Source organism: Pseudochaenichthys georgianus, chromosome 5, assembly GCF_902827115.2.
Source record: "Pseudochaenichthys georgianus chromosome 5, fPseGeo1.2, whole genome shotgun sequence".
Lineage (NCBI taxonomy): Eukaryota > Metazoa > Chordata > Actinopteri > Perciformes > Channichthyidae > Pseudochaenichthys > Pseudochaenichthys georgianus.
Window position 1 is genome coordinate 12,294,162 of NC_047507.1, and position 24,344 is coordinate 12,318,505.

Below are 24,344 nucleotides of genomic sequence, written 5' to 3' on the forward strand. Positions count from 1 at the left end.
GTCGGAATAATGTGACGATTTATAGACAAACACAAGATAATAGAAACACCGAATAATGCAATCATGTGGGGAAATCATCACAGGAAGTAATATGAAGAAAAAGGATAAACATATGTTCCAGTGTAGTTACCACAAGAAACCACAGAGTGGAGACTGAATTACCTCAAGCAGCCAGTGGTGTATTGCCCATCCCCAAAAATAAAGAAATGAAAGAGGCCATGGTTTATTTTGTTGGTCACGGAATGCTCAATACATTGCAATAATATGGGCTAAATATCATACAACAATGCCCTTAAATAAAAAGGCAATTTACAGATCATTTGCAAAATTATTTCAAATTCCAAAACATTTTCTATCAGGAGAGAGGACTTTCTTAAGAATGCACCTTGAGAACTCATGTCATGATTAATGCATGTAATTTCCCATTTCCTAACTCCAAGCTATACAGAATATTTCACCGGCCCCTAAATTTGAATATATACTATTTCCAGAGTCAGGCATATACTTTAATTTGTTGAAATAAACAACTTATTTACGGTGTTGTTGCTTTTAAATGCTGAAAAAATAAATGTATATTTTCTGCATACACTTAACCACTATATGAATACTGCTAGCTTAAATACAGTAATCAATGTATACCAAACAAATAGTATTTTCAGAGGGAAGCTCACATACATCATATTTCCTTGATAGGAATAAGGAAATGTGATTTTACCCATCGCCTGAGTCTCTCTTGTTCAGGGGGACATAAGGGTTAATATATATTTTTAAAATACACTGCATAGACAACCACGTATCACTTTTTGGTCTAATTTTAACATTTGTTATAACATTTGTGAGAATTCCGGTAACGATATTGGCAGAAAAATAAACAATACACAGTGACCCTTTGCAACAAGCAGAGCGGAAATAGACATGCTGATATGGAATGAGGGCATGTCTAATTAGGAATACTCAAAGAAGATTTCTGCACATTTGTTGTTTGAATCACACACCTAATAACACACTCTTAACAACTATGATGCTCAAACATGTACCAGTAGCAGGAATGAAAAATGTGTTGTAAGAAATTAAAACCCCAACATAAATAAAAGTGGAATGAAATGATAGCTAGAGAGTTTATATCTAAGACAATTTGCTCTTGTGTCAGAGCCAATCCTGGCAGAGTTACAGGTGATCTGTGGTCTTAAGTGTGAATGAATATGCTGTATTTAGGAGCGACTGGTTTTCTTATCATATTGCAGTGACACACATCCATTAACACATTTCACTTGTTCACAGAAGGGACAGCGCCTATCTCAGAAGACAAAGTACACCTAACTAAATGAAGTACCACAAGTCCTTTTCCTGTGTGGAGAGGCAGAGTGATTCAGTAAAAACATCATTATCCAAATCGGGTCACAAATCTAATACATGGCAGCCAATAACGAAGAGATACTCTTAGATTTTAAGTAGGAATTTACAATGAGTTAATCATTAAGCCTTTAGCTGTTGTTGCAGGATGCAGGAATGACAGTAATTGCGCTGATTCGAGTCAATAAGCTCCCACATTTAAAAGCACATCAAGCAGAATCAAAACAGAGTCTGTCCAGGGAACAATCAGGGAAAGTGCTCCTAGTGTGGAGCTACAGCAGCAGTGCACTCTGGCAACAGTGTTACAAAAGCAGTTGCTTAATTCACAGTCTTCCAGATAATTGGCTAGCAAAGGTTTCTCCTTAAGTGTCCACTTGTTAACTTAGCTGGCGTCAAAGCAAGACCAAGATAACTTGTTCTTGTGATCCAACTTCTTTGTTCAGCTTTTTTTTTGGCCATGTTGCATTACACACTACATACACAATATTAAGGTCCAGCTGTTTAAACCGCAACACTCCTCTTCGTTCATTCACACGTTGATAGGTCTCCAGCGGTCAGCTTCAATGCTGTTAATGCTGCTGGACCCATAAGGCCCGGAGGCGACATCATCCAGGTACGCTCCAACCATACGAGAGCTGCCGGGACCGGCGCCATCGATTTGGGTGGAGGAGTAGAACAGGCCCTGGTCACTCATCTCCTTTCGCCCAGTGGTAGCGACGGTGGGAGGAAGGTGGACGTCACTCTCATCTGGCTCATCCATCTGTGACTTGTAGGAGAACAGGATCTTTGGCTCTGACCTATTTAAAAAGGAAGAAAGTAGTTCAAGTAAAGAAAGAAAACAGGTCGAAGCGAGGAATGCAACGCTTAAGTGTTCTGTGTATGATTATTTGTACTAACCCGAAGAAGCCTTTGAGGAATGTGACATAAATGAGCGGCGCAAAGGCGGAGAAGTACAGGAAGGTGGTGACATCCACACAGCTGGTTGAGAAAACAAAAACAAAATAAGTTTGATACTTTGCGAAGAATCACATCGAAAGTAGCAGCATTGTTATAAGCTTCATACACAGAAAACTCAACCAATGGGTTTTTTGCCAAAAGGTCTCTTCAATCCAAAAGAGAAACATCTGTTATGTTCTCATTTAATCGCCCCAGCTCCACTGATGCTCATTGGACCTACCAAAAACAGTGAGTCATCCATCTAGTATGCAACTCAGCCAAACAAAAACAGCCACCCAGCACCAGATCCAGGACATGTTACATAAATACAAAGCTCCATAGCAACTCTGGAGCCAGAACCTCTTCGACCTTTTATTTTTATTTCGTAAACATTCCCACAGGTCAATTAATTCAGTATAAACTCAAAGTGATGACACTGACCAGAGTCCCTCTATGATTCCAGCACAAAGCAGAGCACTGCCCAGGCCCTGGACGAGGTTCAGTAGAGACAGGATGGCAGCGTACACATAGAAGCTTCTCTTAGCTGGACGAAGGAAGCAAAACAAATGTTATTAGGCAACAATGGTTGAAATGTTTTTTATTATATGGCATCACACAGAACAATTACTAAGCGTGGAGCACATCTTTGTGGGTTTATATGAATGACATGATATATATTGTACAAGTTTACCTAAACTAAAATAAATATTTTATAAGTTTACCTAAACTAAAACTATTATTTAGAAGCCAAATCATGAATGGTTATGAGCAGGACCTGTAAACTCATACTTGTTACTTCTTGCAATCGTAAAAGTTATTTCTTTTTGATTGTTTTGTAAAAAAGAGAAATTGTAATCTTTTATTTTCATGAAAAATGTTTTAAAAAAAAAAAAAGCTTTTTCTTGCCCCTGTTGAACATGACCGAGACTATTTGATAATTGTTTTTAATTTAATTTATTTTGTTGTACCTTGAACGTTTTATTATTTAATTTGTTTCTCTTTGTTATAATTATTAGTACAAGATTCTTTTTTAATTATTATTATTGTTGTATGTTTTGTTTCTGACATGTTCAATAAATTGACTAAATAAATATATATATATATATATATATATATATATATATAATGCTTATTTTTCAACCTCTTCAATGTCGTTTTATTATTTTCGGCAATTAAATCTTTCACTTACATGGAAGAGATATCCTATCCCTCACTGGAGTTTTAGGCAAGATCACAATCAAAGAGTACACCTATATAAAAGAAGAGGGAATTATTAGACATCAGTTATCAGGTAACAGCTATGACTTTTAATTTCACTCTTCATGCTGCTTCTTCTGCATGGTAACAGGTTACTCACCAGGAAGAAGAAGCAGGAGCTGACCAACCAGAAGTGACGTCCTCCGTGACCGTAGATGTTGAAGTCCTCAGCAGAGAGGTGACTGTCTGGATACAGGATCTCAAGTGTGCCCTGGAAAAACATGTCATTCATTTAATTGAATTCCCATCGAGAGCTTACCAAAAACATTTCCCGCTGCCTCTTACAATGATAGATACCTGGGTGATGGAGTAGCCTAAAGCAAGCACAGCAGTTATCGCCAGCACCCGCTTTATACTAGACTTGCTCTCCAGGTGACCTGATGAATGGATAGAGAAAGGCTTAACAGAATGAAAAAAACTGTACAGTCATTCAGTTACATTCAAAACTTAGAGTCAAGGCTGAAAGGGATCATTACAACTTAATAAACAAAAAAAGGTGTGTAATGTGAAAGGACAGAGGTTGCCATACACCACAATGAGAACTGAAACAAGTAACGAACCGAAAGCAAGTCCCAAGATGACAACACTGAGCTCAATAGCCAGCAGGAAGAAACGTGTGATTTCCCACAGCACCTGAGGAGACAACAAGCATTGTGGTTATGCATCATGACAAGTGTCGGCATGTAACACATTTTGAACCTTAAAATTGTATGTATCATAATCATGTGCATATTTTATCAACAGTGCAGCCATGACAGTGTGCCATGGGAGCAGCAGGTTCATCCCTCTGAACTCTCGATCTGTCTGGTATGTGAGGAATGTCAGCCATGCCTTTTAGAAATTATAAGCCAAAGAAAGTCAAACTGAAGCTCCTATCAGCTGCTCTGGGTATTCTATAAAGAGGATATATATCAGTGATACTTCAGTTTAGGCCAAGTAGCAAAATTAAAATCTGCCATTTGCTATTACCGTTGAGTAAATACAGTATATTTCAGAAAAAGCACAACACAGACCCCTTTCAATGTGTTGGCTTATACTATTACATCTTGTTCTTTGAATTTGAGCCTTTGATTTTGGGGATCTACAACCTAACACCCACATGGTTTCAAAAATATTATTTATGCTTCATCAGCCTCCTTACTTTGTCTATGATGGTGGCAGCACTGGACGTGCTGACAGTCATGGACACTACGGCACGGGTGATTCCAACCGCTGCTACGACAAACACCTAAGGATTACAGTTAAAAACAAACACGTTAGTTCGTATATCACAATAAATAAAAACATATCCTTGAGTAGAAATTTGGGGAAAGTATATCTGAAATGAACAATCCACTGGTAACACTAGTAACAAACAGTTGTGATTTCACAAGAAGGCTAACAATTGGATTGAAATAAACATTTGGAGTAGAGTTTGGAAACATGAGAGTAAAAACTTTCCACAGAGGAGGAACACATTAAAAAGTGCAAGCATTAACTAAATGAACTCATCAGCAGGTCTTTGGACAAGGTTGTTTTCCCTTGTTGACAGACTAAAGTCAAAGTTATTATCAGGAGCAGTGTCCCTACAGACTTAAGGAGATCAACACTGCAGTCGTTGTAAATTATGTGTAGAAATTATTTTATTCCTAAAGATGACTGCTTCAAAACTATATATATTGGGGTATCTGTAGTTAATGTCCTACCAGAAAGTAAAAGGTGACGAAGATAGGGCTGGAGGTGAGTCGAATTTTTGCCCTGGCCGAGGGCAGCTTCCACATCAGGAACACAAAGAAGGCCACATTAGGCACCAGCAGTAAGATGTCCCAGAACCGCACCCTGTGAGGAAGAGACACATGTGAGGGGATGACACATAACTTCTGAAAATATATTTCATCTGTAGTAGATATCACGAGTTGTTAGTCAGATATGTATCTCAAAGTTAAGTCATTGAGTCACAGATAGATTCAGACGCAAGGTATGTTTTACTTAGGCTGAAGTCGAATAGTCCATTTAGCTTAGGAACCTTCCTAACGGAGTGAAATGACCCGGAAGTCCCTCAGTGGCAGCCATGATAAGTGCTGTTCGAATTCTCTAGATCAGGGGTTCCCAACCTTTATTGTGCCAAGGACCGGCAGATACATTTAAAAAAAATCGCGGACCGGTTGTCAATTTGAACTGATTTTATTATTTACTCACCACCAGCAGGTGGCAACAGAGGCTAATTGTATGTAACTGAACAAATACTAGAACAATATGCATCCAAAACATATTAACAACGTTTAAAAAAGAACCAGTGTAGTTTTTTGGTTTTTCTGAAAAACGGAAAACCAAAGAACCGACGTTATTCAGTTTTAAGCCAAAACGGGAAAACAGATAAATCAACGTTTTGGTTTTGTTTGTATGATTTACGGATAATCCAGTGAATGCTGGGAAAACGAGGAGAAGGCGCATTATGAAGGAGATGTCCGGTCGCCAGGGTGTGCGGTGCGCGTGTGTGTGTGTGTGGTGTGTGTGTGTGTGTGTGTGTGTGTGTGTGTGTGTGTGTGTGTGTGTGTGTGTGGTGTGTGTGTGTGTGTGTGTGGTGTGTGTGTGTGTGTGTGTGTGTGTGTGTGTGTGTGTGTGTGTGTGTTGTGTGTGTGTGTGTGTGTGACTGGCATTTGTTTTCAGAAGATATTATGATAGTGTCGTTCGTTCCGGTGCATTCCGACAGCATTTAGCACTACATCGAGATTAAGATTAAACACATTTTTTTTGGGAACACCCGCATATAGGCTACCTATGGAGTTAGCCAAATGTGTGTAAATTACTGTTCATGGTCATTTGAAAACAAATGCCGGTGTCGGACAGACACAAACACGCAGAGCAGACACAGACACACACACGCCTTGGTGACTGCATGGACATCTCCCTCCTTCATAAAACTAATAAAAGGGGGAGTAATCGGGCAGTTCGATGTGTGTAGAGGTGTGTGTGGTTAACACGTAGCAGCCCGCAGTCACTCTTAAGCTGTTCTGATGAAGGTAAACACAGCCAAGGCGGTGCGTAAAAAGGCACAGCTCTCGGCGCGCTGGTGCTGCACTTCTCAGAGGCGGAGTACACGTCCCGCTGCCTCCTGATGCTGCAACCATTTCATGAAGTGAAGGAGGTTTTCCTTCTATAAAACAGCTGCGGGCAGCAGATGCCGTGAGAGTCCCGGACATGAATTCATAGATCAAGGCAGACTGGTTTACTCTCCTGTTTTGCCAATCCGGTGCTTAAACATATAGCTCTACACCCCTGGCCGACATGTCCTTAAAATTAAGTCAGAGTTTGAAGTATATCTCAAATAATGTATGCACTGCTATTTCCCCACATAAACATAACAGTCTGCAATTAAACGGTTGTCTCCTGTGCGCTCCTCTTCCTACTTGGCGCACCGGTAACATTCTCGTGCGCACCTTATAGGCTGAGCCACCGAATCCCTCGGAACATCATAAAAGCCATTTTCAACGGTTTTCTGGTGAAAGATTAACTAGGCTACTGGATGAAATAATATGTCTGGTAGGCTATAGGTGCGAACATTAAACACTTTTTGAAAAAAATATTATGATAAAATATTTTTATATATTTATAATTCTGCAAATATTACGAAAAACTCACAGCTATTTTACCGGGGGTTGGGAACCCCTGCTCTAGATGATAGGAAAGGAGGTTTAAAATTCCTTTGTAACCTTCTTTAGCTTAGGAGCCACTGGACCTCCCTTACCGAAAGGAGAGGAGAAAGTGCTGCCCCATAATGCCTTGCAGCCGCAGCATTTGCCGTCACACAACAGTCGGCCGTTCACGGAAACAACCGATTATGACCGAGAAATGATATCATGTAAGTTACGTTTCTTATTAAGCATTTTAAAACGTATGTGGTAAGTTGCCAAAGTGCTTTGTTTTGAACGTTCATCAGTATTATCATCAAAAAGAGAAATATGAACGTTAGTTTTTACTGAAATGATCAAATAAAGTCAACATTTCAGTCTTTACTGAGCTGTGTGGAGTTTGTTAAACTTCTAAAAGATGTTTGAATGGTGATATTCAGTGATAGATGTTAAGGACTAACGTTTATAATAAATACATTTGTATTGATTTTAAGATCTTTAGTTCATACAATCATACGTATTGGGATCATTGGTATTAATGTGGATCGGAGGGAGAGGGTGACGAGCATAAGTTTCACTTTCCTTTTTTATTTCAATTCCAACTTTGGTCATGAAGAATATGTTTCTCTGTTGTCCACGTTCATAAAGCAAAGCAGCAGCATCAGAGCACGGTGCAGAGTCTCTAGATGAGTTTACAGTAGTCCCTCGTTCTTATTAAACATCCATGTTGTAGTCCGCTGTATAGAAAACTGTGGTTTCCATGGTTCCCCCACAGCAGCAGACGCACACAATGACGTCCGCTGGCGCATCATAAACATGTCGGATAGTGGAAGTGCAGCCGGATTCTCTAAAGTACCGCAGTCTCTTCTCCTAAGTCCTTTTGAATTCTCCTATCGACTATCCCTTAACCCCGTGACGTTTCACTCAGAGGGCAAGGAATAGACGATAGGGTTAGAACTTAGGCTGTGGCCCCACGAGGACGAAAACGGCTAAACGCATAGGATTAACGCAAACGCAATCGCAAACGGCTTCCGTCCACATGCAATAATTATCCGGATAGTGTCTGCCCACACGAGACCGCTCCGTTTAGCTCCAACCGCTGGAGAAGCTGCAGTACATATGCAGGAGCCTCTACGTGGCGCTGTAACTTCCTCCACAAAAGCAGCGAAGAAGCATGGTTGTCATGGTTGCCCTTCTGTTTATTCTCCGCGGTGGGGGCCGAGGGAACCGGGCAGAGTTTTTCGCCAGTCAGCGTGTATTAAAGTTGAAATCTTACGGACAAAATTATAAAAGTGCCGGTCAAAGGTCTTCTTTGTTATTTATTGAGCTTTAAAACAAATGAATAACGACTCTATATAATATAATGATAAAATACACGGAGCCTCTCTTTTTCCTCCCTCTCTTCGGACAGCGCCAGTGTCTGTCTCATGCAGCAGCTCATCCAGTATTCAGTGACCCGGCCGACTGTAAAAATAAATATATTTATAACTAGTTTAGGGAGTTTGAGAGGTAATTGAAATAGCTAAGGGTGATGATCTGACTTGAAGTGTGTGTTTTGCTGCAGAGGGAGGAGCTGCAGGTGAGCAGAGCTGCGTGTCTCCGTCCTGTCAGATTAGACTTCACTCGCGAGAGAAAGATAAATAATCTGAATTCAGGATGCAGTTTACTTTGACGTGGGGGTGAGCAGCAGAGGTGGGGAGGCGGGGCTATTGCCTCATCATTATTGCTGTAGATGTTGCACAAACAACTGTAGCATGGTCAATAGCGTCCGGAGCACGATAGCAACTCTGCGATCCGCCATTGTTGTTGTTGTTGGTGGCGAAACACTTCAACACTGCCGCGGGGTAAGCGGAGGTGAGCAGAAGAGGTGGGGAGAGGCGGGGCTATTGCGCAATCACTATCAGTGATCTGAAAATGTCCGTATAGGGCGCACACACGGAGCTGTTTGACCCCCCAGAGAGTGGCGTATGCATTTCTATCCACCTTGGGGACCCGTTGTCGTCTGGGCGAGGGAGGCCAGCTGCTCCTGCACCTGGGCCTGCTGCCGCTCAAAGCTGATGTAGGGGAAGATAAGAGCTGTTTTAAGCCTTAACCTTTATCTATCCAGTAAAAGTCTGCTAAACATTTAAGTTATTGTTCACGCACCAGCTACCCAGCAAGGTCAGATATTGTTTTTGTTTGTTTATAAAACAATACTAAAACTGAGAAACAAAAACCTCTTGACTGACTATGCATAGTAAAAAGCAGTTGTTCGGTGAGTTTATATACATATCATTTAGGTAATCGTGAAAAGAAAATACAAATTCATGAGGAGAACAAGCTTTAGATTTCATTCCAAACTTCCATATATTGCAATCCAATCCAGTAACATCATGACATAACCAAAGTTTACTGTGGTATTTTGTTCAAAAGACGATTTCTGTAACTTTCTAATGTTCTGTTGACTACATGAACCTACATCAATAGGATGATTACATTACAGAGGCACACAAATATGGAAAAAGGTTTAATAATATAATGTATATTAATATTCGTCCAACAATTTTTACAGTGAGTGGGTGAGAATTGTTGGGCTTGATAACATGTAAATCTATAGAGACTCAAGATAGTGTACAAGCATTTCAGCACCATAGCACCACGCATGCCACACACACACACACACACACACACACACACACACACACACACACACACACCACACACACCACACACACACACAACACACACACACACACACACACACCACACACACACACACACACACACACACACACACACACACACACACCAACACCCACACACAAACACATCAGCACGAGCAGTGTTGACAGGTCACTCGTGGTGTGTATGTCTTCCATAAGCATCGCTCATTAGCATCAAGTGTCAGTTATTTTATAAATCTGTCACCTCCACTGGCTATGTGTAGCATGTGCCAACACAGAGGGCCTGACATCAATAAATGATAAGATCTGATATGCTGCACAGGTTTCAATACTTCAGGAGGCGTCAAATTCCTAGTAAGACACAACTAATGTACTACCATAATAAGGGACATCCAGAGTTAGAGGAGGTCGTTCAACAAATATGGCTGGATAAAATCAAAAACAAACAGTGATCTTGACATTATGAGCACCTACTTTTTGCGTATTTCTTCATGTATTTCGGTATGGGAGGGTCCTGTTGGTTTTGGACCTGAAAATCAAATGGGATGAATATCAATACAAAGGGTTAAGGTCTAATGCTTTTCTCACCATGCACTGCATGAGAACATGTCGACACAGTGGGCCTCCCAATGGGAGCTCTGTGAAAGAAAGCCAAGGTCTTTGACCCGGACTCACTTGGTGGTTGTTTCTGACCGGGTTCTGGTGGAGAGGGGGGTGGCTTGGTGCTTTCAGACCCCTCAGCGTCCCTCATCCGCTGGAGCACATCGTCTGAAAGCTGGATAGGAATGTAAGAATTAGGAAATCTGAACATAAAAAACCATTAACCAGCCCCTTGGTGTTCATACAGGACAGTTGTTTATCTTGAAAGCAGCAGATTAAAGTCTTGAAGGTTAAAAAGTCCATCATTAACTTTAAAAAATGTAGGTACTTGTTCTGGACTTAAATATTTCCTCATTATCCTACTTTCACTTTACTTCATAATTTCCCAAACATAATTCTTACTGCATTTATACAGCAGTAATCACCGGCACTCAAGGCAAATGAAATACACAAATGATTTACTGTGTTGTTGCATTAAAATGATGACAAAAATCTATTCATATGTTCTGCATACAGTTAACCACCATATGAATACTGCTATCTTAAACAGGAATCAATTTATATCAAACACATAGCATACAGATTTGAAATCAACTAATACATCACTATGTATTATTATAGGTTAAGCTACCCAGGAGTATAGCAAGTAGTCATTTACATATTCCCGACCTATGCAAGTAAACATTGACAGTAATGCATTTATAATACAAAAAAGGTATATTCTTAAATCAGATATGAGCCATACTAGAACATTTGTACTTAAAGTATATTTTGATGCCAATGCTATTGTACTTTTACTTGAGGACAACTTTGAATGCAGGAGTTTTACTTGTAATAGAGTATGTTTTTACAATGTAGTATTGCTACTTTTTATAAGTAAAATATCTGGGTACTTCTTAGAGCTACACTGAACAAAAATATAAATGCAACACTTTTGTTTTTGCTCCCATTTTCATGAGATGAACTCTAAGATCTAAAACATTTTCTATATATACACAACATAACCATTTCTCTCAAATATTGTTCACAAATCTGAACAAATCTGTGACAGTGAGCACTTCTCCTTTGCCGAGATAATCCATCCCACCTCACAGGTGTGGCATATCAAGATGCTGATTAGACAGCATGATTATTGCACAGGTGTGCCTTAGGCTGGCCACAATAAAGGCCACTCTGAAACGTGCAGTTTTGCTTTATTGGGGGGGTCTGAAAACCAGTCAGTATTTGGTGTGACCACCATTTGCCTCACGCAGTGCAACACATCTCCTTCGCATAGAGTTGATCAGGTTGTTGATTGTGGCCTGTGTTGCCACAACCTGTTGTTGGTCCACTCCTCTTCAATGGCTGTGCGAAGTTGCTGGATATTGGCAGGAACTGGAACACGCTGTCGTATACGTCGATCCAGAGCATCCCAAACATGCTCAATGGGTGACATGCTGGATGTGGAGGTCCTGGGCTGGTGTGGTTACACGTGGTCTACAGTTTGTGAGGCCGGTTGGATGTACTGCCAAATTCTCTGAAACGCCTTTGGAGACGGCTTATGGTAGAGAAATGAACATTCAATTCATGGGCAACAACTCTGGTGGACATTCCTGCTGTCAGCATGCCAATTGCAAGCTCCCTCAAAACTTGCGACATCTGTGGCATTGTGCTGTGTGATAAAACTGAACATTTCAGAGTGGCCTTTTATTGTGGCCAGCCTAAGGCACACCTGTGCAATAATCATGCTGTCTAATCAGCATCTTGATATGGCACACCTGTGAGGTGGGATGGATTATCTCGGCAAAGGAGAAGTGCTCACTATCTCAGATTTTTTCAGATTTGTGAACAATATTTGAGATAAATGGTTATTTTGTGTATATAGAAAATGTTTTAGATCTTTGAGTTCATCTCATGAAAAATGGGAGCAAAAACAAAAGTGTTGCATTTATATTTTTGTTCAGTGTATGATGTCCCTCCTGAATAGTAAGAGAATGAGAAGCTATCTGCCTACATGGATCCAGACAATAGTAATGTATTCTCTTTCTGAATCATTTAACAGTTCACATGTGGAGCTCAGTTACAGACTATGTCTTTATGAAACTGAAACTGTCCATGTTTTGAAACGTTTACTAAAGGTTACTGCTGATGTCGTTACAGTAATGTAGTAGAGGTACTTGAGTTGGTGCCCTTAGCTTACCCTTCTGAGTGGTGTTGACATAGCAAAGATAGCTTTAGCCCAAATTAAGGTAGCGTTGCGTTTTGGACATTTAGCCAGAATGGTAAAATTGAACTGCGTTCGTTGCGTCTACTTCAATGGTATTATAGGAATACGTCGTAATTCCTCAAACTGTTGCAAGGATAATATTAAGCGTAATAACTTTTAGACAGCGAGAAACAGCTACTGGACATAACGTAGAATGACCCAGTTCATTTAAGGACATGGGAGCTGTCAGCCTTTCAGTGCACCTTGGACGAACACTGTCACTAGCTAAACCGTATTAGCTGCAGTCGTCATGCCTCATAGAATAACTTAGACTTTGTCTCTGAATTGCAAACAAATTAGTTGAAGTTATATCTACCTTCACTCCTTCAATAACTATGACCTTCTCGTTTTCGTCCAGCCCGAATGACACTTTCTTTGACGTGCTACCTCCCATTTCCACCAGCTGTCTGTTCCCACTTGAATATACAAAATAAATAAAACCTTAACTGTAGTTAGGACAGATAGACATAAAGGAGAGGAATCGCCACCACAGCGAGCAATGGTTTAAAAACTCCAATAAAGGTCATCTGGCACTACAGTATTCCTCTAGCTCATTGGTTGGATAAAATAATTCAGACTCCTTGTGGTTGCGTATCTGGAGTAAAGGATAGATGGGAAATGTAGTTTAATTGTAGTCGGAATAATGTGACGATTTATAGACAAACACAAGATAATAGAAACACCGAATAATGCAATCATGTGGGGAAATCATCACAGGAAGTAATATGAAGAAAAAGGATAAACATATGTTCAGTGTAGTTACCACAAGAAACCACAGAGTGGAGACTGAATTACCTCAAGCAGCCAGTGGTGTATTGCCCATCCCCAAAAATAAAGAAATGAAAGAGGCCATGGTTTATTTTGTTGGTCACGGAATGCTCAATACATTGCAATAATATGGGCTAAATATCATACAACAATGCCCTTAAATAAAAAGGCAATTTACAGATCATTTGCAAAATTATTTCAATTCCAAAACATTTTCTATCAGGAGAGAGGACTTTCTTAAGAATGCACCTTGAGAACTCATGTCATGATTAATGCATGTAATTTCCCATTTCCTAACTCCAAGCTATACAGAATATTTCACCGGCCCCTAAATTTGAATATATACTATTTCCAGAGTCAGGCATATACTTTAATTTGTTGAAATAAACAACTTATTTACGGTGTTGTTGCTTTTAAATGCTGAAAAAAATAATGTATATTTTCTGCATACACTTAACCACTATATGAATACTGCTAGCTTAATACAGTAATCAATGTATACCAACAATAGTATTTTCAGAGGGAAGCTCACATACATCATATTTCCTTGATAGGAATAAGGAAATGTGATTTTACCCATCGCCTGAGTCTCTCTTGTTCAGGGGGACATAAGGGTTAATATATATTTTTAAAATACACTGCATAGACAACCACGTATCACTTTTTGGTCTAATTTTAACATTTGTTATAACATTTGTGAGAATTCCGGTAACGATATTGGCAGAAAATAAACAATACACAGTGACCCTTTGCAACAAGCAGAGCGGAAATAGACATGCTGATATGGAATGAGGGCATGTCTAATTAGGAATACTCAAAGAAGATTTCTGCACATTTGTTGTTTGAATCACACACCTAATAACACACTCTTAACACTATGATGCTCAAACATGTACCAGTAGCAGGAATGAAAAATGTGTTGTAAGAAATTAAAACCCCAACATAAATAAAAGTGGAATGAAATGATAGCTAGAGAGTTTATATCTAAGACAATTTGCTCTTGTGTCAGAGCCAATCCTGGCAGAGTTACAGGTGATCTGTGGTCTTAAGTGTGAATGAATATGCTGTATTTAGGAGCGACTGGTTTTCTTATCATATTGCAGTGACACACATCCATTAACACATTTCACTTGTTCACAGAAGGGACAGCGCCTATCTCAGAAGACAAAGTACACCTAACTAAATGAAGTACCACAAGTCCTTTTCCTGTGTGGAGAGGCAGAGTGATTCAGTAAAAACATCATTATCCAAATCGGGTCACAAATCTAATACATGGCAGCCAATAACGAAGAGATACTCTTAGATTTTAAGTAGGAATTTACAATGAGTTAATCATTAAGCCTTTAGCTGTTGTTGCAGGATGCAGGAATGACAGTAATTGCGCTGATTCGAGTCAATAAGCTCCAACATTTAAAAGCACATCAAGCAGAATCAAAACAGAGTCTGTCCAGGGAACAATCAGGGAAAGTGCTCCTAGTGTGGAGCTACAGCAGCAGTGCACTCTGGCAACAGTGTTACAAAAGCAGTTGCTTAATTCACAGTCTTCCAGATAATTGGCTAGCAAAGGTTTCTCCTTAAGTGTCCACTTGTTAACTTAGCTGGCGTCAAAGCAAGACCAAGATAACTTGTTCTTGTGATCCAACTTCTTTGTTCAGCTTTTTTTTTGGCCATGTTGCATTACACACTACATACACAATATTAAGGTCCAGCTGTTTAAACCGCAAACACTCCTCTTCGTTCATTCACACGTTGATAGGTCTCCAGCGGTCAGCTTCAATGCTGTTAATGCTGCTGGACCCATAAGGCCCGGAGGCGACATCATCCAGGTACGCTCCAACCATACGAGAGCTGCCGGGACCGGCGCCATCGATTTGGGTGGAGGAGTAGAACAGGCCCTGGTCACTCATCTCCTTTCGCCCAGTGGTAGCGACGGTGGGAGGAAGGTGGACGTCACTCTCATCTGGCTCATCCATCTGTGACTTGTAGGAGAACAGGATCTTTGGCTCTGACCTATTTAAAAAGGAAGAAAGTAGTTCAAGTAAAGAAAGAAAACAGGTCGAAGCGAGGAATGCAACGCTTAAGTGTTCTGTGTATGATTATTTGTACTAACCCGAAGAAGCCTTTGAGGAATGTGACATAAATGAGCGGCGCAAAGGCGGAGAAGTACAGGAAGGTGGTGACATCCACACAGCTGGTTGAGAAAACAAAAACAAAATAAGTTTGATACTTTGCGAAGAATCACATCGAAAGTAGCAGCATTGTTATAAGCTTCATACACAGAAAACTCAACCAATGGGTTTTTTGCCAAAAGGTCTCTTCAATCCAAAAGAGAAACATCTGTTATGTTCTCATTTAATCGCCCCAGCTCCACTGATGCTCATTGGACCTACCAAAAACAGTGAGTCATCCATCTAGTATGCAACTCAGCCAAACAAAAAACAGCCACCCAGCACCAGATCCAGGACATGTTACATAAATACAAAGCTCCATAGCAACTCTGGAGCCAGAACCTCTTCGACCTTTTATTTTTATTTCGTAAACATTCCCACAGGTCAATTAATTCAGTATAAACTCAAAGTGATGACACTGACCAGAGTCCCTCTATGATTCCAGCACAAAGCAGAGCACTGCCCAGGCCCTGGACGAGGTTCAGTAGAGACAGGATGGCAGCGTACACATAGAAGCTTCTCTTAGCTGGACGAAGGAAGCAAAACAAATGTTATTAGGCAACAATGGTTGAAATGTTTTTTATTATATGGCATCACACAGAACAATTACTAAGCGTGGAGCACATCTTTGTGGGTTTATATGAATGACATGATATATATTGTACAAGTTTACCTAAACTAAAATAAATATTTTATAAGTTTACCTAAACTAAAACTATTATTTAGAAGCCAAATCATGAATGGTTATGAGCAGGACCTGTAAACTCATACTTGTTACTTCTTGCAATCGTAAAAGTTATTTCTTTTTGATTGTTTTGTAAAAAAGAGAAATTGTAATCTTTTATTTTCATGAAAAATGTTTTAAAAAAAAAAAAAGCTTTTTCTTGCCCCTGTTGAACATGACCGAGACTATTTGATAATTGTTTTTAATTTAATTTATTTTGTTGTACCTTGAACGTTTTATTATTTAATTTGTTTCTCTTTGTTATAATTATTAGTACAAGATTCTTTTTTAATTATTATTATTGTTGTATGTTTTGTTTCTGACATGTTCAATAAATTGACTAAATAAATATATATATATATATATATATATATATATAATGCTTATTTTTCAACCTCTTCAATGTCGTTTTATTATTTTCGGCAATTAAATCTTTCACTTACATGGAAGAGATATCCTATCCCTCACTGGAGTTTTAGGCAAGATCACAATCAAAGAGTACACCTATATAAAAGAAGAGGGAATTATTAGACATCAGTTATCAGGTAACAGCTATGACTTTTAATTTCACTCTTCATGCTGCTTCTTCTGCATGGTAACAGGTTACTCACCAGGAAGAAGAAGCAGGAGCTGACCAACCAGAAGTGACGTCCTCCGTGACCGTAGATGTTGAAGTCCTCAGCAGAGAGGTGACTGTCTGGATACAGGATCTCAAGTGTGCCCTGGAAAAACATGTCATTCATTTAATTGAATTCCCATCGAGAGCTTACCAAAAACATTTCCCGCTGCCTCTTACAATGATAGATACCTGGGTGATGGAGTAGCCTAAAGCAAGCACAGCAGTTATCGCCAGCACCCGCTTTATACTAGACTTGCTCTCCAGGTGACCTGATGAATGGATAGAGAAAGGCTTAACAGAATGAAAAAAACTGTACAGTCATTCAGTTACATTCAAAACTTAGAGTCAAGGCTGAAAGGGATCATTACAACTTAATAAACAAAAAAAGGTGTGTAATGTGAAAGGACAGAGGTTGCCATACACCACAATGAGAACTGAAACAAGTAACGAACCGAAAGCAAGTCCCAAGATGACAACACTGAGCTCAATAGCCAGCAGGAAGAAACGTGTGATTTCCCACAGCACCTGAGGAGACAACAAGCATTGTGGTTATGCATCATGACAAGTGTCGGCATGTAACACATTTTGAACCTTAAAATTGTATGTATCATAATCATGTGCATATTTTATCAACAGTGCAGCCATGACAGTGTGCCATGGGAGCAGCAGGTTCATCCCTCTGAACTCTCGATCTGTCTGGTATGTGAGGAATGTCAGCCATGCCTTTTAGAAATTATAAGCCAAAGAAAGTCAAACTGAAGCTCCTATCAGCTGCTCTGGGTATTCTATAAAGAGGATATATATCAGTGATACTTCAGTTTAGGCCAAGTAGCAAAATTAAAATCTGCCATTTGCTATTACCGTTGAGTAAATACAGTATATTTCAGAAAAAGCACAACACAGACCCCTTTCAATGTGTTGGCTTATACTATTACATCTTGTTCTTTGAATTTGAGCCTTTGATTTTGGGGATCTACAACCTAACACCCACATGGTTTCAAAAATATTATTTATGCTTCATCAGCCTCCTTACTTTGTCTATGATGGTGGCAGCACTGGACGTGCTGACAGTCATGGACACTACGGCACGGGTGATTCCAACCGCTGCTACGACAAACACCTAAGGATTACAGTTAAAAACAAACACGTTAGTTCGTATATCACAATAAATAAAAACATATCCTTGAGTAGAAATTTGGGGAAAGTATATCTGAAATGAACAATCCACTGGTAACACTAGTAACAAACAGTTGTGATTTCACAAGAAGGCTAACAATTGGATTGAAATAAACATTTGGAGTAGAGTTTGGAAACATGAGAGTAAAAACTTTCCACAGAGGAGGAACACATTAAAAAGTGCAAGCATTAACTAAATGAACTCATCAGCAGGTCTTTGGACAAGGTTGTTTTCCCTTGTTGACAGACTAAAGTCAAAGTTATTATCAGGAGCAGTGTCCCTACAGACTTAAGGAGATCAACACTGCAGTCGTTGTAAATTATGTGTAGAAATTATTTTATTCCTAAAGATGACTGCTTCAAAACTATATATATTGGGGTATCTGTAGTTAATGTCCTACCAGAAAGTAAAAGGTGACGAAGATAGGGCTGGAGGTGAGTCGAATTTTTGCCCTGGCCGAGGGCAGCTTCCACATCAGGAACACAAAGAAGGCCACATTAGGCACCAGCAGTAAGATGTCCCAGAACCGCACCCTGTGAGGAAGAGACACATGTGAGGGGATGACACATAACTTCTGAAAATATATTTCATCTGTAGTAGATATCACGAGTTGTTAGTCAGATATGTATCTCAAAGTTAAGTCATTGAGTCACAGATAGATTCAGACGCAAGGTATGTTTTACTTAGGCTGAAGTCGAATAGTCCATTTAGCTTAGGAACCTTCCTAACGGAGTGAAATGACCCGGAAGTCCCTCAGTGGCAGCCATGATAAGTGCTGTTCGAATTCTCTAGATCAGGGGTTCCCAACCTTTATTGTGCCAAGGACCGGCAGATACATTTAAAAAAAATCGCGGACCGGTTGTCAATTTGAACTGATTTTATTATTTACTCACCACCAGCAGGTGGCAACAGAGGCTAATTGTATGTAACTGAACAAATACTAGAACAATATGCATCCAAAACATATTAACAACGTTTAAAAAAGAACCAGTGTAGTTTTTTGGTTTTTCTGAAAAACGGAAAACCAAAGAACCGACGTTATTCAGTTTTTAAGCCAAAACGGGAAAACAGATAAATCAACGTTTTGGTTTTGTTTGTATGATTTACGGATAATCCAGTGAATGCTGGGAAAACGAGGAGAAGGCGCATTATGAAGGAGATGTCCGGTCGCCAGGGTGTGCGTGTGCGCGTGTGTGTGTGTGTGTGTGTGTGTGTGTGTGTGTGTGTGTGTGTGTGTGTGTGTGTGTGTGTGTGTGTGTGTGTGTGTGTGTGTGTGTGTGTGTGTGTGTGTGTGTGTGTGTGTGTGTGTGTGTGTGTGTGTGTGTGTGTGTGTGTGTGTGTGTGTGTGACTGGCATTTGTTTTCAGAAGATATTATGATAGTGTCGTTCGTTCCGGTGCATTCCGACAGCATTTAGCACTACATCGAGATTAAGATTAAACACATTTTTTTTGGGAACACCCGCATATAGGCTACCTATGGAGTTAGCCAAATGTGTGTAAATTACTGTTCATGGTCATTTGAAAACAAATGCCGGTGTCGGACAGACACAAACACGCAGAGCAGACACAGACACACACACGCCTTGGTGACTGCATGGACATCTCCCTCCTTCATAAAACTAATAAAAGGGGGAGTAATCGGGCAGTTCGATGTGTGTAGAGGTGTGTGTGGTTAACACGTAGCAGCCCGCAGTCACTCTTAAGCTGTTCTGATGAAGGTAAACACAGCCAAGGCGGTGCGTAAAAAGGCACAGCTCTCGGCGCGCTGGTGCTGCACTTCTCAGAGGCGGAGTACACGTCCCGCTGCCTCCTGATGCTGCAGCCATTTCATGAAGTGAAGGAGGTTTTCCTTCTATAAAACAGCTGCGGGCAGCAGATGCCGTGAGAGTCCCGGACATGAATTCATAGATCAAGGCAGACTGGTTTACTCTCCTGTTTTGCCAATCCGGTGCTTAAACATATAGCTCTACACCCCTGGCCGACATGTCCTTAAAATTAAGTCAGAGTTTGAAGTATATCTCAAATAATGTATGCACTGCTATTTCCCCACATAAACATAACAGTCTGCAATTAAACGGTTGTCTCCTGTGCGCTCCTCTTCCTACTTGGCGCACCGGTAACATTCTCGTGCGCACCTTATAGGCTGAGCCACCGAATCCCTCGGAACATCATAAAAGCCATTTTCAACGGTTTTCTGGTGAAAGATTAACTAGGCTACTGGATGAAATAATATGTCTGGTAGGCTATAGGTGCGAACATTAAACACTTTTTGAAAAAAATATTATGATAAAATATTTTTATATATTTATAATTCTGCAAATATTACGAAAAACTCACAGCTATTTTACCGGGGGTTGGGAACCCCTGCTCTAGATGATAGGAAAGGAGGTTTAAAATTCCTTTGTAACCTTCTTTAGCTTAGGAGCCACTGGACCTCCCTTACCGAAAGGAGAGGAGAAAGTGCTGCCCCATAATGCCTTGCAGCCGCAGCATTTGCCGTCACACAACAGTCGGCCGTTCACGGAAACAACCGATTATGACCGAGAAATGATATCATGTAAGTTACGTTTCTTATTAAGCATTTTAAAACGTATGTGGTAAGTTGCCAAAGTGCTTTGTTTTGAACGTTCATCAGTATTATCATCAAAAAGAGAAATATGAACGTTAGTTTTTACTGAAATGATCAAATAAAGTCAACATTTCAGTCTTTACTGAGCTGTGTGGAGTTTGTTAAACTTCTAAAAGATGTTTGAATGGTGATATTCAGTGATAGATGTTAAGGACTAACGTTTATAATAAATACATTTGTATTGATTTTAAGATCTTTAGTTCATACAATCATACGTATTGGGATCATTGGTATTAATGTGGATCGGAGGGAGAGGGTGACGAGCATAAGTTTCACTTTCCTTTTTTATTTCAATTCCAACTTTGGTCATGAAGAATATGTTTCTCTGTTGTCCACGTTCATAAAGCAAAGCAGCAGCATCAGAGCACGGTGCAGAGTCTCTAGATGAGTTTACAGTAGTCCCTCGTTCTTATTAAACATCCATGTTGTAGTCCGCTGTATAGAAAACTGTGGTTTCCATGGTTCCCCCACAGCAGCAGACGCACACAATGACGTCCGCTGGCGCATCATAAACATGTCGGATAGTGGAAGTGCAGCCGGATTCTCTAAAGTACCGCAGTCTCTTCTCCTAAGTCCTTTTGAATTCTCCTATCGACTATCCCTTAACCCCGTGACGTTTCACTCAGAGGGCAAGGAATAGACGATAGGGTTAGAACTTAGGCTGTGGCCCCACGAGGACGAAAACGGCTAAACGCATAGGATTAACGCAAACGCAATCGCAAACGGCTTCCGTCCACATGCAATAATTATCCGGATAGTGTCTGCCCACACGAGACCGCTCCGTTTAGCTCCAACCGCTGGAGAAGCTGCAGTACATATGCAGGAGCCTCTACGTGGCGCTGTAACTTCCTCCACAAAAGCAGCGAAGAAGCATGGTTGTCATGGTTGCCCTTCTGTTTATTCTCCGCGGTGGGGGCCGAGGGAACCGGGCAGAGTTTTTCGCCAGTCAGCGTGTATTAAAGTTGAAATCTTACGGACAAAATTATAAAAGTGCCGGTCAAAGGTCTTCTTTGTTATTTATTGAGCTTTAAAACAAATGAATAACGACTCTATATAATATAATGATAAAATACACGGAGCCTCTCTTTTTCCTCCCTCTCTTCGGACAGCGCCAGTGTCTGTCTCATGCAGCAGCTCATCCAGTATTCAGTGACCCGGCCGACTGTAAAAATAAATATATTTATAACTAGTTTAGGGAGTTTGAGAGGTAATTGAAATAGCTAAGGGTGATGATCTGACTTGAAGTGTGTGTTTTGCTGCAGAGGGAGGAGCTGCAGGTGAGCAGAGCTGCGTGTCTCCGTCCTGTCAGATTAGACTTCACTCGCGAGAGAAAGATAAATAATCTGAATTCAGGATGCAGTTTACTTTGACGTGGGGGTGAGCAGCAGAGGTGGGGAGAGGCGGGGCTATTGCCTCATCATTATTGCTGTAGATGTTGCACAAACAACTGTAGCATGGTCAATAGCGTCCGGAGCACGATAGCAACTCTGCGATCCGCCATTGTTGTTGTTGTTGGTGGCGAAACACTTCAACACTGCCGCGGGGTAAGCGGAGGTGAGCAGAAGAGGTGGGGAGAGGCGGGGCTATTGCGCAATCACTATCAGTGATCTGAAAATGTCCGTATAGGGCGCACACACGGAGCTGTTTGACCCCCCCAGAGAGTGGCGTATGCATTTCTATCCACCTTGGGACCCGTTGTCGTTTCCTCAGTCGTTTAGTGCCATATTCGGTCGTCCTCGTGTGGCCGAACGGTCTATATGACACTAAACAGTAACGCAAACGACCGAATTCGTCCTCGTGGGGCCGCAGCCTTAGGAGCTGATTTTTGGATTATCCGACCGCATTCTTAGTCTTTGTTAGATTTTAACCATTTCTTCTGAAGTGTGCTAATGAATACCTGGAGTCTCCAACATCCTCATACAGAACTTGTAGACATCTGTGAGGCTTGGAGATGTTGGCTTCAGAATCAGGTTGCCAAGGTGGGAATGCAGATGTGTTCTCCAATGGTGTAGGTGAAATACTGCCATTGTATTGAGCAAACCTAACCACAGCAGTCACTGTGGCTAGCATGGTGGCTTACCCTGAGGGGGAAAAAGATGGTTAATTTAAACATGTACTGAGACTGATAGCAGACCTTTTAAATCTCTTATTCTAAGAAAAGACATGTTCAGGACAGTGGGATTTGTTAAGGAGTATTTCATCCAGGTTGCTGAATCCTTTTAAGGCAAATGATCAGTAAATGTGTGTTAAACTTAACTTGTTAACAGAGGTGGAAAGTACATTTATTCAAGTACCATACTTAAGTATAAGTTTGGCATAATTGTACTTTACTTGAGTATTTCACTACATTTTGGATGCAAATATTGTACTTTTTACTCCACTACATTTATTAAACACAGCATGTGATTTCCTTCTATGATAAGATGCAGTACTGCACCACCAATGTACAAAAATAATACTTCTGTACTTCTGCTTAAGTAACATTTTGCATACAATATGTTTGACTTGTAATGGAGTATGTTAAGACCATAGTATTTATACTTAAGTAACATATGCTTATTTGTACTATGAGCATAGAAAAATACACTTGAGAAATTCAAAATTTCTGCGGTTTCAGCTGGTGTTACATAGGTTTAGTAGGAAGTGTACAACTGTTTGTTTGTTGAAGCAGCAGGAAAAGCGTTGTCCACTTTGCGATACACCTTATGTAACAAGAGTTGCTGCTATATGTCAGGCATATGTGTTTTAAATTCAAAGTGTGAAATAGTTAATAATACGAGTGTGAACATGTTAGCATTAAGTTAGCATACGCAATAGTTGTATAATTGGAATTGATACAGCAACATTAGCTTACTAGGGTAAACAACATAGCATGAGAAGGCTTCAACTCTACCGCGCTCTTTCTTGTAATTGAAACGTAAAGTGGTTAGTAACCGACCGTTAAGCATCACGTAGAAAGCCTTACAGTACGTGTACTGTAAGTATGTATGTTTTATAAGATGTTCATGTTAGCTAACGGTGCTACATACTAACAGCGCTCGGAAGAGGATGTTTTGTTAGTGAATTCAAATTATTGTTTGACCTTACGTAAGAGACAAATGCAGTAAATATAACAATGCTAAAAGTGAATGTCTATTGCAATTTAACATCAGGTACCAATGCTTTAAACCTCACGTTAGCATCACAACAACCGTAATACTAGTGTAAGTGCACTGACGCCGCTCCAATGTAACGAAGGCTTTAACTGGTAAGAAAAACACAACATCTCACCGATTCAGTAGACTCGTCGTCAGGAGAACAACTGGTGTAAAATGTTTTCAAAATATGACTTCAGCGTATGCCTTACAAGCCGTCATACGCACTGCAATCGATCCATAAATTGATCACCGATACGGGACATGGCTGTACTGGATAGTTTCGTTAACAATTTTTTTTTTTTTTCAGTGAGGTCAGCTGACACTCTCTCCAAACAACCGGAGAATCTCGCGAGAAGTCATTGAGAGTGACGTATGAGTTGTTTTTTGTAAACCTTGAGGCAGGTTGCAATATTTTAATCCAAAACGTGAATAACTATGCATATTATGATAATATAT

The 24,344-nt window shown here is 40.3% G+C and overlaps 2 protein-coding genes across 2 annotated transcripts; both read right to left on the reverse strand.

Moving 5' to 3' along the window:
- Positions 1 to 209: 209 nt before the first annotated feature.
- Positions 210 to 13,148, reverse strand: LOC117446125 (transmembrane protein adipocyte-associated 1 homolog). The gene is made up of 13 exons (XM_034082131.2): positions 12,982 to 13,148; positions 10,496 to 10,595; positions 10,295 to 10,349; positions 9,141 to 9,211; positions 5,232 to 5,422; positions 4,688 to 4,774; positions 4,107 to 4,179; positions 3,844 to 3,923; positions 3,647 to 3,757; positions 3,479 to 3,539; positions 2,731 to 2,833; positions 2,251 to 2,331; positions 210 to 2,150 (listed from the first exon to the last, which is right to left on the reverse strand). The coding sequence occupies exons 1-13, from the start codon at positions 13,057 to 13,059 to the stop codon at positions 1,883 to 1,885; spliced, it is 1,359 nt and encodes a 452-aa protein (XP_033938022.1). The 5' UTR covers positions 13,060 to 13,148; the 3' UTR covers positions 210 to 1,882.
- Positions 13,149 to 13,946: 798 nt separating this feature from the next.
- tpra1 (transmembrane protein, adipocyte asscociated 1) lies at positions 13,947 to 24,200 on the reverse strand. Its single transcript, XM_034083990.2, has 11 exons — positions 24,022 to 24,200; positions 22,649 to 22,832; positions 18,522 to 18,654; positions 17,978 to 18,064; positions 17,397 to 17,469; positions 17,134 to 17,213; positions 16,937 to 17,047; positions 16,769 to 16,829; positions 16,025 to 16,127; positions 15,544 to 15,624; positions 13,947 to 15,443 (listed from the first exon to the last, which is right to left on the reverse strand). Exons 2-11 carry the CDS (start codon positions 22,819 to 22,821, stop codon positions 15,176 to 15,178), a joined length of 1,170 nt encoding a protein of 389 aa, XP_033939881.1. The 5' UTR covers positions 22,822 to 22,832; positions 24,022 to 24,200; the 3' UTR covers positions 13,947 to 15,175.
- Between the last annotated feature and the right edge of the window lie 144 nt (positions 24,201 to 24,344).